The sequence below is a fragment of the Ischnura elegans genome, chromosome 1, assembly GCF_921293095.1.
Source record: "Ischnura elegans chromosome 1, ioIscEleg1.1, whole genome shotgun sequence".
NCBI classification, from domain to species: Eukaryota; Metazoa; Arthropoda; class Insecta; order Odonata; family Coenagrionidae; genus Ischnura; species Ischnura elegans.
The window spans coordinates 31,467,194-31,483,475 of NC_060246.1; the positions used below are offsets into that span (position 1 = coordinate 31,467,194).

The 16,282-nt window shown below is 45.2% G+C and overlaps 1 protein-coding gene across 4 annotated transcripts in view; it reads right to left on the reverse strand.

Moving 5' to 3' along the window:
• LOC124158157 (GATA-binding factor C-like) overlaps window positions 1-16,282 on the reverse strand; it is a 226,693-nt gene that overhangs the window by 93,925 nt on the left and 116,486 nt on the right. For 2 of the 4 annotated variants that reach the window (XM_046533351.1, XM_046533344.1), the window contains exon 3: window positions 15,152-16,063. In XM_046533351.1, coding sequence (XP_046389307.1) covers window positions 15,152-16,063 — 912 coding nt within the window. Of the gene's footprint in view, window positions 1-14,709; window positions 16,064-16,282 lie in introns of all 4 variants that reach the window. The other 2 variants (XM_046533357.1, XM_046533364.1) reach the window with 2 other exon arrangements.

The following is a 16,282-nucleotide window of genomic DNA, read 5'->3' on the forward strand; positions in this document are numbered from 1 at the left end:
AACCAAGGGGAAGGAGAGGGTACAAATAGGCCGACCACAAATTGGTGGACGAGGGGATGTATACCAAAGATGTCCGCTCTCATTAGCGAAGACAAATGACTCGTCACGGATTACCTCACCGCATGAAGATCGGGGAGCGAAAAGCAAATCAAGGATGTGGTTTTGAGGATCACAAGGGAGGTGTTAGTGCTCGAGGCTTCTGTTCGAACGATTTGAATTGAACAACTCAGCTTGATTTAGTACCTCTCCGAAGTTCGTTGAAGGCCAATAGCAAATAACACGATTAGAGAACTTCCTACACTTCCTAGCATATCAGAATCATTTCTATTTCCTGGAATATTAAATGCGAATTGAAAAGGAGAAGCATTTATACAATTTATTCAATTGAAGGAAATTTAATATTTGAATAATTAAATAATAGAAACATATTTTTGGTCTTACTTCTCCATCAACTTCGATAACTTCTCACAAATTCGCAATGCATGCGATACTCCTTGGGACTTGATGCGGGTTATGCAGAAGTTAGGTATTACCAAGTTCGACACAATATGGGCAAACATTAGTTAATTTAAGAGTATAATTATCCCTCAAACGAGATATTAATATGAAATGTGCACTAACTTAAAAGCATTTTGCATTCTGAACCAGCACATTCATCAACAACCACTCGAGGGAGAAATAAGGAACACCACGAATGAAGTACGATAAAGGCTACGGATATATGTGTTGAATAAATTACAATCTGAAACCTGAAAGAAAAATAATACTGACAATAGTACGAATGGAGTGATTTTGGAATTAACTGCCACTTCCAAATCGCTCGAAAGATAAACATGGACAAATCCTTTTTCTCATTTTCTCAAACTTAAGCGCCACTTGAGGGCTAACACTGCAAGTTAGCATTACATTTTAACCACTATTTATTGCGCTGCAGAAAAAAATTCTAGTTCATTGGCAAAATTGAAAAATTAACAGCATTTTAAATTATATGGGCCCATCCGACCGATAGATTATGGTTGCCGAAGTTAGCCATAAAAATGGGCGGCTATTCAATCATTGAGGTACGGTTATTTCGTTTCCAGGATCATACGTAACCTAATGTGAGCCATGAAAAGCTGAAACTACTGGAATCATGGCATGACGAATTGAAAATGGCGTTGAAGCAGTAAAAGCGGGGAACAACAGGGGGTCTGGGGAAAAAGAGAGTTCTGGAGAGAGGGCGTTGACAAATACGAGGAAGGACCATGTGATCCGTCGCGGGAGAGAGGCTGGGAGGGAGGGGGGAGGCTAGTAAAGATGGCGGGGAAGGAGGAGGAGGAGATTCCGAAGGGAGAGAGAGGATCTTGTGCTCTACATCCCCCTCTATATCCCTCCCCCCTTTGGAGACGACGGCAAGGGTAAGGCGGGGCGATACTAGGGTGCGGTCTCCATGGCAACGGTAGGGACCCGCAGACTGGAGATGCATTATCGCGCATGTCGACTCGGATACGGAACCACCGACTCCCCCGCCCCATCAAACTCCTCCTCCTCCTACTCTCCCCCCCCCCCACCCACGGAGGCACCCCACAGCCCCTGCATCCCTTCCCCCTCCCTCAAGTCCTCCCCCTCTTCCGCACCCGGCGTCCCTTTTACCCTCCGCTCCCAACCCTTTCAATTCAAGCCACCGACGCCGCCTATAGGTTTACTCTTGACCAGACTTGGGTAAATGACCAGATTCGGAATGAAGATGACGAAAAGTAATGCCTTGTACGCTGAAATCGGAAAGCCATCTCTAGTGAAACGATACACGATCACGATTATCCTGCCAATTACCATTTGCCTGAAGTTTCCACTCGATACATCGGTTGATATCTTGGGGGATTCGCTAATTCTTCTCGAGTATTCTTTTTTATCAAAATATTTATCCCCTGTCAGGGAGAAGGAGATAACTAGTTCAGACAAGTGTACAGCTATTTAAGAATAATGGTACTCCATCCGCATTTTATGATACCATGCGAGATTCAGTGATCCTGGCCTTCATTTTGATGTAGTCCTTTTCCCTTCCCCGCCTGGCGCGGCGTCCATTTCTCCCCCTCCGCTTCCAACCCTTTCAACAAGCCAACGACGCGACGCCACACCACGAACAATGTGAGCAGGAAGGATTCTCTCCCCAAAATGCCTTCGTCTCCAACGGACTCAATTAAAACGAGGCGACTCCGGCGGCCGAGGACCGGGGGACACGGCCAAGACTAAAACTTCCACGGTGGCGGCATCATGGACACGGGATTGGGATGTGGCTCCTCACTGATGCGCTCTTTAAAGATGAATACATCCTCTTACAAGATGGCTGAGAGATTTTTCAAAAATCGGTTAGATTGCGCAATGGAGTCGCCAGTGATTGTATGAAGGGTTGGTAGGGTGAGCATGGATGAATCAGCCGTTGCTAAATTTATCATCAATTGAGCATAACACTATCCTCTTTAAGGTACCACGCGATCTTCTTGCTATTAGGCGATGGATTTTCGGAAAAATAGAGCATGCCACTCTAAAAAGTACTGGGAAACGAGCCATACTGAGATATATACGCATATGAAAATGTGAGTTATTCTCTTTAAGGAAACTCGAGGTCCCTTGTCCTCCGCACTATGAATGCATGCTTCACTATTAAAAGAAATTTCCACGATACTATGAGAAAATAGTGTGCGGGTATTTTAAGATTCAATAGATTCGATAATTATAGATTTTTTTATTCCCTTGTGAGAGGCTGTGGGTTCCATAAAATCGGTAAGGTATCAACGCGAAGACGTGGTTGATAATAATGAAGTTTGTAAGCATAAACGGAACTCCAATTCCTAAATATAAGACCATTCTTTTAATTCGGAAGCGATGCAATGCTGAATGAAATATTAAGCTCCACCAGGAAAATGTTTAACGATACCACATGACATCCACAAATAGATCGAATCGGCCAGTCTGAAATATGACCAGAGGCAGGATATTCATGATTCATGGTCTCATTTAAAATACATAGTAATAACAGTTAACACAGAATTACGTCAGTACTTACTCCATCCTCATTCCCGTATTAATCGTTAACTAACAGTAAGCCTGCACAATAATTAAATGATTTTCACGATCGAAATGGAAGTGCAGATGAAATGGTCAATTAAATAGCATACTGTATTGGCACTAGAGCTGATGAGTCAATCAATAATTCATTCATGAGGCTGCAGTTATTGATAGATTGATACTTATCATTACCTATATCCTCCTCACATCTCTCTAATGAGCAATCTTCTTCAACGTGGTAATAGATGACTTTTACTGGCATTCATTCCAAGACAACTTTTAAAACACAAACGCTTGAATATTCGCTCCGGACAATTTACTGCGGCAAATGGCTGCGCGTAAAAGCTCCGCAGATGTAATTACCTATCGCACCGTATTTCTCAATCAAGAGCGTTGTATATTAATTGGGCCACCTTGGCGTGGAATTCAGAATGAAGCAGGAGGCATAGAGAGAGAGAGAGGAACTCCTTGAGCATTGTCACGCTACGGCAGATTGATGACGCCCACGGATTGAGCAAGCCACCACGCGGCGCCCTTCTTCACCCTCCCCGGCTTTCCATTTCTCAGTTGATGTTACAACATAATGTTTTTGACATCTCTACGCTTTGAGAAATTAACTTGCTCATCCAATGCTACCAAAGTAGTTGTTATTTTCCACTTAGTGAGGCAAACACTACGTTTCCGAAAAGCTAAGAAAAAATATTACACAATTTAGCCACCTATTTGTGCATGTATTTGTAATGCAAACATTTCAATCCATCACTTCGATTAAACTTACAAAAAAATCACCATTTTTTAAGTTATTCTAAAAGGCGAATAACGAATTACTTTGACTGATTATTGTTTGTTTTCTCCGAAAGAAGGAAACAAAGTACGTAAAAGAAATAGTGTAAAGCTGAACGATAAGCGAATAATGCCCATATTTTTCTAAAGAATTTTCTTCATCAATCAGAAGCACACTCCCTGCAAACTTCAGGGCGGAACATTACCATAAACCTCTCATCGTGAACTCTTTATGCGTCTCCAAACTGTCGAACTAAAAGAGAGACTGGAAAATAACTTCCTGGCCTTCGATTTCATCGTTCTTACCTTTCCCTTCTCGTCTCCTCGCTTCACTTTTAATTACGTCTCCGTCTTAACTCACCGTCGTCGTCGCTTAGAAAAAACGGACCCAAGTGACAAGCCACGGGCACACAGGAAAGGCTTTTTTTTATTTCATCCCTGCTCTTTAGAGTCGGCTTGCGGCGGGAGCGGCGTAACTCGACGGCCGTGGACCCCATTAAAGGGTTTTCCGGAGATGACACGAGACGGGGCTGGAGGGAGGGAGGTGCGTCGCGCAACATGACAAGCGCGGACTCGGACACGCGCTGACGTGCGCGCCGCAGGAATTTCTCTCACGCACTTCTTTCCCATTACGCGGGACGGTCGCATAAACACGGTCGTGTATGCAGGGTCGTTCCAGAGAGCGGGAACAATGTATCGCGTAGGGATTGCCAACGAAACGGAAATAATTGTTAAACGCAAAAAATAATACAATGGTTTCGGTATCGGGAGCAAAATTCGAAGCGTAGAAACGGAAGGAAAGAGAGTGGAGCTCAGGCTCGAAACGAAAACGGAGTCAAATCTACTGCATAGATTAAGGACCCGTAGCGGAAGAAAACATGATTAAAGTTTCGCGTTTTGATTGATTTTGGCCCATAATGATAACGGTTGATTTTTGAGAGCTCCGGCGTCATTATGCAACTATTTTGTGTAGTGGTCTTCCCTAAGTGACGTAGCTAATTTCCTCTTTCCTGTATTCACTCTTGATCTCAGGAATAAAGCTCATATGCGCATTTCGAAAATATTAATCTCGTTCCACGGAATATCGTTTCAACCCAGATCCAACCAAAAACCCTCTTCAGTGATATGGTGAACAGCATTTCGCGTCGAGACGAAAATTAAACGTGAAAATCATACTCCCTTATTCGTTACGGCTTGAAACGAAACATATTCGTTTTGTTTCGGTTGCCATTCTTAGGCCTGATCGATGTCCCTCATTAGATGTCGCGATATGAATATATTAATGCAGTAGAATAGAGAAAAATAAATCAAGCCACTGATAAAATTGCAACAGTCACGACAAATGTATAAAGGAATATCACGGTATAATGTGATTATCGCGGTGTTTAGTAATACATCGTGGATTTTAAAATATCGCGATATTTTAAAATCCACGTTGTATGAATATCCTAGACATCACTAGAGTCCGGTACCGCTGGTTTCCTCTCTTCCCTCTGGGGGAGGGGGGTCGGAATGTGATGTAGAGGCGTAGGCAAGCACGTCTGAATGCACGTTGGTCGGAGAGACGGCGGCGTGAATATCAGCTGCAAGAGTCAGCCGAGCGAGTGATGGACGCCGCGGATCGACAGAGTGGGGCAGTGGGGGCGGGAGGGCGGGGGCGGGCGGCGGTGGTGGTTAGCGCCGCTGCTGGACTGTGGTCAACATAAATCTCCCGGCGCTATGACGGCGGAGCGCCGCCGCTCAGCGGCTTAAGCGAGTCTAGAAATGCTCTTCGGCGATTTTTACGGCATCAATCGCTCCATCAACGACGACATGACATGAGGAAAGAAATGAATGATATCGCGGCAGGCTCTCCATCGAAAATGCTACTGACGGGAGGAGTTGCTCTTACGCATCTCCTAGAAGTTAAGAAAGACTGAAAAACTTCAGTCTATACCGGAACTTGCGGATATTTTTTTCGTCGTCAAAATGACAGTGCCGCCAGCAGTGATAAATTATAGCATATGCCTTGCTTTATCAGTAATTCAAAGCTTGATATTTTTTTCAATTTATTGAATTGGATTTATATTAATAGGTATGAATGAAAGCGAGTTTAAATGGAGAAATACTTCGAAGATAAAATTATGAACGGTCACATTTTTAAAATTAAAAACGTGCTATATGTAGTAAACGACAAAAAGAAAGTGAATCTTTATCATATAGATATGATAATGATATAGTTGATTTTTTTCTATTTTTCATTCTTATTTTTTCTTTCTCTATTCCTATTGTTTGCTACCAACGGAATAAAAAGCTAATCCTCAGCAAATAATGAAATGACGAATCACTAGAGAGTTACCCGGAATGAACAAGAGTGCACTCATGTCTTCTGAAACCGAACGCAGCTGAATGATGCATTTCTCGGAAGGAAATCTCAAGAGCTGAGGTATTTATCAGGAGATGTTCACGTTACAACATGAATCGTCGTACGGAAACAATCTCAGTATCTCCTCCCGAACAGCGACCACTGCAGACACCGGAATGGTGCTGGAGGTGCAGTTAATAGCCGGGGAAAGCTGAGACAAGCGCAAGAGTTCAACCGGAATTATTGCCTTAAGGGAGTCACGTTCGCCGGCCAAGAAGCCTCGTCTTTGCTCCCCTTGTCCCTGGGCAAATGTTCTCTAAATTACTTTTACGGAATTCCGAGGCTGTCGACAGGCTTCGCGGTCGTCCAAAGCGTTATTAATTCAGTTTTAATCCACGATTCATTCATGTGCATAAATATGCTGAACTTTGAAAAACTCTTGGATGTGATTTTAATATGTACTCATACGATTTAAAATACATGATCAATTATGCATGTCTCCACCTAGAAGAAAGTAGTCTATCTAAAATAAACACGACTTTTTGAGTGATTTACGACAATAAATGAACTAATTCAACTCGTCATTATTCAGGTGCTGATAACCCGTATTGTTTAGGATACAAACTAACCACAAAAAAACATCAAAGAATGACTGATAATTAATTCTGATTTCAACGATGACGATTAAAATACGGTTGTCGTGAGATAAATATACTTCCACTTTATTATCTATGTTTATGGAATCTTTTTTGTTGCATATAGTTGCTGTTGAGGATAAAATTTAAATACGATCAAAATTTGCAGTTTTTCATACTTTTTCACAAAATAAACTCTTATAATAATTATTTTGATCCAAAATGTAATGAAATTTTCATTAAATGTAGCACTATGATATCTAAACCACTTTTCTTGAGCATTAAAACAGAGTGCTGCGACATTAAGGTTCATATGTTAAAAATACTTTCACAATCGGCAAATGCGTATTTCATTAAAAAAATATATTATCCTTAAAATATAAATTGAGAGATTAGACTGGTCGGAGTACCTATCACTGAGGTGCGTGCGCGTAGGGGCAATGGAGGACACGCACGAACATAAGGTACGCATTGCGAAGACACTTGATGGAGCGACATAGCGACGCCCACTTATGGTCAAATAATGAGAGTGGATGCTGGTCGCTTCAATGGGCGAGTGGAGGAAAAAAACAGCTTTCAGCAAGTAATCGAGGTAAGCTGCACAAAGAGAGAAAGTAGGAATGACAAAAGAATGGAAGGAGAGAGAGAGAGAGGAACGTGGTGGATATGAGAACAAAAAATAAAGAATCTTTAAAGAGAAACACGAGGACAGAACATGGTGACATGGGAGAAGGGACGGGACCCACCGCCCTCCTTTACATGGTGCGATGCTGTAGCGAAGACAAGTCGCAGACTCTTCCCTCTCTTATGAGCCCAAACAAACGCTTTATTGCCGCATGAACACGGTCGTATAAAACTGATTTAAAACTGCTTACCGAATACTAACTACTTCATCAAATTCACCTATATCCTCAAATCTTCTTTATATACGATCGCTGAATAACAGGGGAGCGATAGGAGGGAAGAGGACAATTGACGGCGTGTATCACAGCGTAGGCAGTCCGCAAGAGCATCCCGTCGGGTGCTCTTAAGCAGAACCAGATTGGCCATTAACTTGGAATTTAGCACTCCACTTACACCCTTACCACTACCGTCAACACCACCGCAGATACAATCACACACCGTAGTGCCGTCTCCTACGATGTAAAAAATTCAATTCTTCGCATCGTTTTAAAAAAAACGCTAATTGAAGTAAAAAAATCACGGAGATGCATAAAACAGGTCGATTCTTTGAGGAGAGTGGAGGCATGGAGAGACGCGATCTGACTCCATCTTCCTTTAACACGGGCCGGAGAGTAGTCGACTTGAATAGTGTATTCGCGGAAAATCTCAAAAGATTACTCTGAGGGCTTGTACCGCATTTGAGGACAATATATTCACAGCACACAAAGACAGCGTAAACGGGTATTTTCTAATCCAATATTTCTATCGCTGCAATTCTTGTGATGGGGTTATATCTTAGACTACCAATAAAAAGATGATAAAATCGAAATTTTCCTAGATGGATTTTTATTTATTGAAATGAACTTCCACAAAGTTGAGCCTGTGATTATAGAGATTATGGGTTTTCATATTTACGAGGGCAAGGATGGAAAAGGCTTTGGCGAATGAGTGCGGGAGACAACCGAATTAAAAGTATTCCAAGACCCGCGGGCTAATTAATTTACTGAGGGAGAAGTACACGCTATATTTTCTCATATGAAGCATAGGAAGCATTCGTTATCTAAATAATTACATGTGCAGAAGACCCCAGAGGTATATATTACAATGTTTCCTCCAGCATGGAACTCAGAAGATCGAATTTGATTGGTGCTTTGATCCTAAACCTGAAAACACTGTGGAATATCCGGCAACGCCCTTACAGCTTCGATTACCAACATACTTCTACGTGCCATTCGAGACGCGCGTAGCGTAGGATTTAGGGGCAAGGAGATTTATGATTTTTGCACAAGTCAATTGACGGTGAATTAGAACTAACTAGACCTTATCTAAACGAGAGGAGGCGACATTTATATCTCTTGTAACCCTCTTAATTCTTAATTCCATTCAATGAAGACGACATTCCAGAGGAGGAGGCATCTATGAGGCATGTATGTTTCTTTTGCGGATGGAGTGCTCGAAGACGCGTTTCAAGGAAGATGCCAGGGGGGGATTGGTGGGGGTAGACGGGAGGGAGGAAGGTGAGGGGGGGGGGGGAAGAGGCGCGGAGGAGGGAGCGGCTCCCGAGGAGGCGCGGGGGCGAATGTGGCGGCGGCGGCGCGGCCGTGGATCGATGTGCGGCAGAGCAGGGACCTCAGAGGGCGGGCGCTGCTGTTGGGGGTGCGGGGGAGTGTGGAGGGGGAAGGAGATGGTGAATGAGAGCGAGGGGGGTTGTAATGGGGTGGCGTGGAGGAGGAGGCAGGAGCTGTTTGTGGAGGGAGGACGAATCCTACTCATGCCCCCTCCACCTCCTACACACGCCTCCACACACACAAAACACAACCCCCCCTCCCCCAGCCCCTCTCCACTCCGCCACGGCCATTGTCATCGATTACGGGGCAGCCATTCCACCCCCTTGTGGTGGTTCAACCCCCCCTTCTCCTTCCTCACTCATTTTACCTACGACCCCCTCCCCTTTCTTTCCCGGCCTCACCTACACACCACACGCGCTAGGGGTATCTTCGTCCCCTCTCCCGCGAGGAGGGTGCGTTAGCAGAGGGTGGATTTCCGGAGAAGGGACGAAACGTGTGCTTCGCGGCACTGGGCAATTCTGGATGGCTCGCCAAAAGTGTTTTAAACGCGAAGCAAGCTGGTCGACATTTAAACGATTTTAAACGAAGAGAAAGCCCAGGGTTACGCTGCGACCAGACGCGCATGGGATCTGAGGGTGGTGGTCGAGATTGAGGGGCTCACACAATGATGTTCCAACAGATTATTTTGAGGGCATTGTCTGCATACCAAAGGGCACGAAAGCAAAAGAAACGGCTATTTTTGATTAAACATATCCAACTCTCCCCCTTCTTCCGAGGGTATGAAGTATATCCATACAAAGTCTACATGCTCGAATTTAAGCAAGATAAATTCGTATATTTACTTGAGCAAGGATGGAGAATGTGTTGGCCAATAGAGTCAATTGAACGTAGGACAGTAGTCTTCGATAGCAGAAAAATTCCTATCTGAAAGTGGTTATCAGTCGATTGCGAGGTCAAATTTCAAATTTGCATTAGGATTTAGCTTGGAAAAAATTTTCAGCCCAATGTCATTCAAACCAAATTTTTGGGATCCGGTAAAAAAAATAATTCATGAAGTTAATGGAGGACATCAACGATGACAAAATTTTAAGTAATACCTAAACAAGCATATTAGTCGAAAAAATACTTGCATTTGGTGTTCAGACCAAGTATTTTATGGGAAAGAATCAATCTACAAATTCAAGAGGCTTTTACTTCCCCAGGTCGACGTAATTAGGTCAGTTTACAACCGCATCCAATACATAGAGCTTTAATCCATTAAGAAATGTGGCATATTGCCGCTCCAAGGGACGAGGGAACGGGTTCCTTCATCGTGATGCGGGAACGGTGCTAAGAACCCGAATTGCGACTGCTGTGGTGTCTCCCGAACCGAAGTTCCGCTTTAGGGGTCGCTCCCGCGGCTAGTTTAAGCCGAGTCCACTCGCAAGAGATATTCATCAGGAGATATTCGAGCGGCGGCGCCGCCTTGGGGGTGGCTTCTCGCCAATTATAAGCCTTTATTAAAGGAGGTCATTGCCCATGACGATCGAGGAAATATGTGTTCTAGAATGGATCAATATTGCGCATTGATTCTGCTGAAATCTATGCGAAGCAACTGAACGAATAATACGAAAATAATCATAATTATTATTATAGGTTTTCTAAACTGCTGAAATGTATACTTAATAACTGAACGAATAATAGGGAAATAATAATTATAATTATAGGTATTCTACTTTTTAGGTAGATTTGTATAGTAAGTTTGTTATTCAGCCCGGCCTGTCCTTATTCCCACATTGAATTTTCTTCGTCAGTATACCTATCATAAGACGAATCACAAACTATTTACTGCATCCATGAGCCCTTTTCTCTTTCTTCTCTTCCCTCACCTATCCAACATCCTTTTCATTCCATCTCGCTTTTCGGTATCCCATCTCACCACACAAGTGCACGCTCCCTCCCACACCTTCTGTGACCCTATATTTCATCAAAATATTCATTTCCTAACTGAAAATAACATGTATATAACTTCTTCATTTGACTTCAATGGAGAAAACAATATGAGGATATTTTCCATTGACACAGTTCGTACGTGTAGCATGACGCATTGTCCCCTTTAAGGAAGCTAATAAAGCTTTTCATCGATAGGATACTAATTATGAAGTCATGGGCAAAGGACTGCCAAAGAATAAAATCCACAACTCCGATGGTGGGACCACTTATTGGCTACGTCTCATCGGTGGCCCCGAAGATCATGGGGCAGCATTACGAAAACAAAATTGATGGTCAAAAGGCGAACTAAACGAGTCGAAGGGTGGCAATTATATATCGACCGATCGTCTCTTGTTGGATCAATTCCACGGGAGGGAAAGAAGGAGCGGACGATAGGTTAAACCAGCAATTTGGCCGTAATTAGAATAATTTCCCGATTAAACTCCTTCCGCAACGGGACATGCGATTACGCCTTCAACGCACGTAATTACGAACAAATTTGTTTGCCCGCTCCTTTACGCGCAACTTGCCACGTTTCCTTGAACAAAGGACGGAGTGAGAAGAGAAAGAGAAGACGCGGCGAGCCGTGCAAACAACTCATTTAAAAAAGTAATCCGGAGGTGGGCGGGGTGGCTAATTCCGAGGAAAGCGATGAGCATCGTGTTTGCATTCATCTGAGGACACCCTCTCCGCGGCATTAAAACGGTCAAAACGTGCATTGGTCTCCCGCACTCCCTTTGTCCGAGTTGACAAAAGTGAAAGTTCCAGACGGTGGCGGTGCACAAAAAAAGTAACACTTAGCCGGAGTGGGAAAAGAGGAGAGGACGACATAAAACGCAGTTTTTTGCCTCGTTATAGCCGATCCGCGGAGATGCGTATGAACGTACGTTTTCCTACGGTTACATCCACGGAAACAATGGGTGAAAATGTCCGTAATGCGCACCTTTACCCTCTTCCTTTGTTTTCATATTCGGTTCCCTCGGATGTGGGTGAGGAGGAAGTCCGTCTCCTTACGGCAACGCAAGGACTTATGCAAGTGGGAATGACGGGATCGAATGAAGGAATGCGAGGTAAAACGGAAGCCACAGACGAACTCGTAGGAATGGCCCTCGCGCTTAACTGGAAAGCGACCTGGGGGGCTGTTGGATTGACACGAAAGGGAGCGCAAATAGAGAGGAAACAAGGAAAGATAAAGGAAGAGAAGAGGGAAAAGTTTGAGGGAGGGGAGTTTGTTGGAGGAGGGGTAGAATCACTGTCGGAGATGATCGGGGAAGCTGCTGCCATTATTACTAAAACGAGCCGTGGGAAGGAGATTATTACAGGTGACGGACGGAGCCTACTATTGGTGCAAAAATTACGAGCACTAGTGTTTACAGATAAATAGCATAAATAGAGCATGGAAAAACCGATTGTATAATTATTTCCATTGTTGAAATTTGCGTTTTTCATGGCAAAATTTTAACATTATAAACGCATTATTATAATATTTACTGCGGTTTTAGGCATACGAGACGTAATGACTGATACAAGGATTAATGAACGAAGGAATATTAAAAAAAACACCTGCTTCTAAGGATTCTTTCGAGCATAGAACCAACTTTGTTAACCCATAACTTGGAAAAATCATTCTTCAAAGCATCCGAACTTAGTCAATAGTTAGATACACGTCTTAGCTATCAATGCTTTGAGCTATAATTATGTAGAGTCCACAGAAAAAGAGTTAATATTAATTTGGTAAAATTCAGGTGAGTTGGGGGTGGTAGTTGATGGCAGAAGAAAGGGACGGTGAGGGTCGCGCAGAAGGCTGGAAGCGTGGAGGGTGCGATACAGGACGCCCGCGAGACCTAATTTTCAAGAGTGGAAGGTTTTTTGCCCAAGTGGTCGGATGGGACAGGGAGCTTAATGAGGAGATTTCTTGGAGAAAGAGGCGGAACGCGAAAATCGCCATGCGATGCGATGGTGCGAGACGAGCGGGGGAATTTCGGAGAAAAGGCGTGGGATTAATTATGCAATGTGCCCACGACAGACAATAGAAGGCGCCCTTGGAGCGGAAATTTTATGACGCTGGACGGACGGGGGAAATGTTTTTGTGGCAAACAAGGGTCCGAAATGAACAATGGCAAAGGGGCCCTATGAGAGTAAAACTATGCGAGAAGTATTCCATCTATACAGAGCAAACGGAGAATTGAAGCCGAATAATTACTACTGTCCAGGCTTACGAGACTGAGCGGTTAAAACGATAATATCGTCTAGGCTGAGAAAGCTGAAACGATAACTATATGGTCGAGAAAATAAGACGAGGGCATGGCTGATTTGTCCTGACTTTTCATGCGCCAGACTATTTTTTTCTACATTTCTCTGTATACCGTAAAGTATTCAAGATAAGGTAAACAAATAAGTAATTCCTTTATTTCCATCCCGTTCTACATTTAATCAAGCCCTATTCAGCTTCCTCTCCTGCGTACTATATGTTAAAATATCAAAGAGTTGAGTACAAATTGCACTCATTTCGTAATTAAAAATGACAAAAAGAGAAATGCTAAGCATACACAAACAAAATAAAAAAACAAAACTTCATTTTGAAAATGCAGCTGCAAACAGAAAAGTAAAAAAATTCCATTTGAGAAGAAGTAAAGAAAAGTAAACAAATAAATAGCAGTTAGTAATTTAGCAAAAATTTGAGATTAGTTAAAAATATCCTAAATTAAATTGAACGCAGGTAAAATGTAAATTAATGTGCAAAACTGATTTTAATCCAAAAAAATATGTAATTGAATACCATGTTAGGACCCAAAGGTATCGCATAATGCAACCTTAATATACGGTTTCCCTTAAATTTAAATTTATTCAGCAAACAATAGAAAGGTCTCAACAGGTATAATAATTAGGATGTTGCAATCAACGAACTATTTGGCAGAAATTATGTTATGCACTTGTTCATAAATGAACTATAAAAATTCCAAACGAACTCGTTCTTTTTTTTAGAATAATGAATTGAATTGATTCAGGCCCCTAAGCAATTCCCGCGAGATTTAAAGTATCCAACACCCTTGTTATCGAGTTAGTGTGACGTCGACGGCGCGTGGGCCACCGACCGAGTCCCCCCCGGGCGAGAGACGTGTCCACGGCGAGCGAGATGCGAGGTGCCCGTCAAGGGCAGGTCGAAAATCCAAAGAGAGAGAGAAGACCGTGAGAAATAAATAAATGAATGAATTTTCTATCGCCCTCAATTCCACAAGTCATTGACATTCCCGCACCACGAGCGCTATATTCGAGTAAGGCATAAAATTTAAAAGATCAATCAATACAATTTAATCGATATATGACTTCGAAATAAAGTATAATATCGAAATTTTATAAATAAATTTAATAATTTAAAACTTGATTAAGTACGAATTAAGCCTTGGTAATGTCACTGAAGCTTTTAAACCGGTTGAGTGAAAACAAGAAAAAATGTGGAATAGAAATACCGAAGTATGCTATCAACTGATTTAGTAATTATGTGTTTAGGACCCAAAACCAAACGCTTCTATTACTAAATTATTAATCATATCCTACAGAAGCGTAGAGCAATATGGCTAAATCTCCCTCTCTCTCCAAATAACTCCTAAACACAACGCAAGCATCTCGCTCAGACATCGCGCGACGACGCCTACCGCCGGCGCGGCGTGTCCTTCCGGGGGCAGAGCGGCCTTACCGGCGCTGGACCTCGACTTAGTCCTCGGCTTGGACGGCTGCTGCTGCTGCTGTTGGAGCGACTTGGCGCCGAAGACGGCGGCGGCGGCGACCGCGGCGGCCGCCGCCGCGTGGTGGGGGTGGTGCGGGTGATGGTGCGGGTGGTGGAACCCCGGGTGGTGGTGGTGGTGAGGGTGCTGGTGGAAGCCGTGGTGGAGGGGGGTAGTGGGGGTGGAAGCCGCCACCGCCCCCGCCGCCCCCAGCCGCCGCACCCGCCGCGCCCCCGACCTCCGTGGACGAAGCGGAGGACGAGGTGGGAGAGGCGGAGGGGGGCGGCAGGGGTGCCGAGGGGCCGTTGGAGGCGGCGGTGGAGGAGGACGACGCGAGGAAGGAGGAGGCCGAGGAGGGATAGTGTGGGGAGGTGTGTTGTGGGTGGTGGAGGCCTTGCTGCGACGCCATCATACCGGATGCCCCTCCGCCCCCTTGCTGCGCCTGCACCGACTGCTGCATGTGCGGAGGCTGATGTATCTGGTGGTGTTGTTGGCCGTGGAGCTGCTGCTGGTGTTGTTGTTGTTGTTGTTGGTGCTGCTGTTGGGACGGGAGGTGGTGTTGGCCGGAGAGGCCGTGGTGCGCCAGGGAGGATGAGGAGGAGGAAGGGTGGAGGAGGTGCGGGGAGGTCGGGGGGTCGGCGGCGCCGGGGGGCGTGGAGGACGTGGAGGAGGCGGAGGAGGAGGCGGCGGCGGGCAGGCCGTTGTGCGAGCCACCCAAGACCCCGCCGACGCCGAACGCCGAGCTACCTTCTCTGGGCTTGGAGCAGTTGGAGAGCGAGAGCGAGGACGCCGAGAGCATCGACGGCTTCACGTCCACCTGCTGCTGCTGCGGGGCCTGCTGCTGCTGTTGGGATAGGTAGTCGGAGGAGGCGCTGCTTTGGCCGGCCGAGGCGGACGACGAGGAAGAGGAGGCGCCGGCCGAGGCGGCGTCCGGCGTCGCGTCCTTCGGGGGCGTCGGCGGGAAGCTGAAGAGGTGGTGGTGGTGGGGGGAGGAGTGGACGCCGCCTCCGCCGCCCCCGGGGGAAGCGTGGGGCGGGGCGTGGGGCGAGGACTGCGGCTGCTGCAACTTGGAGAAGGGCGACGTGGAGGAGGCGGGCGTGGAGGATGGCGTGGAGGCGGGCGTGGCGGAGGCGGTCGAGGTGGTGGGCCCGGCGCCCCACACCGAGGACGAGGTCGAGGAGGAGGAGTGGTGCGGGTGGTGCGGGGGAGGGGGCGGGGGTGGGGGCGGCACCATCGCCTTGGCCGAGTCCGACAGCCACGGGTGCAGCGGGGTGTGGAAGTGCGGCCGGCACACCTGCGGCGCCGCGGCGGCCGACATCCTCGCCGCTAAAGTAAGAGAGGGAAGAAAAAAAGATAACAGAGATTAAGAAGCTGAACTTTCGTAAAATATGAACAAAATAAAAAATAAATAACGATAAATTATTTAGAATAACTAACAGATTTCACAGTTAGAAATAATTCAAACAAGATGCTTAAAGGTTCTGGAGAAAAATCCGGATGCCTAAGGATTAATACATGGAATGGGATGAAACTTTTCGTCGAAAT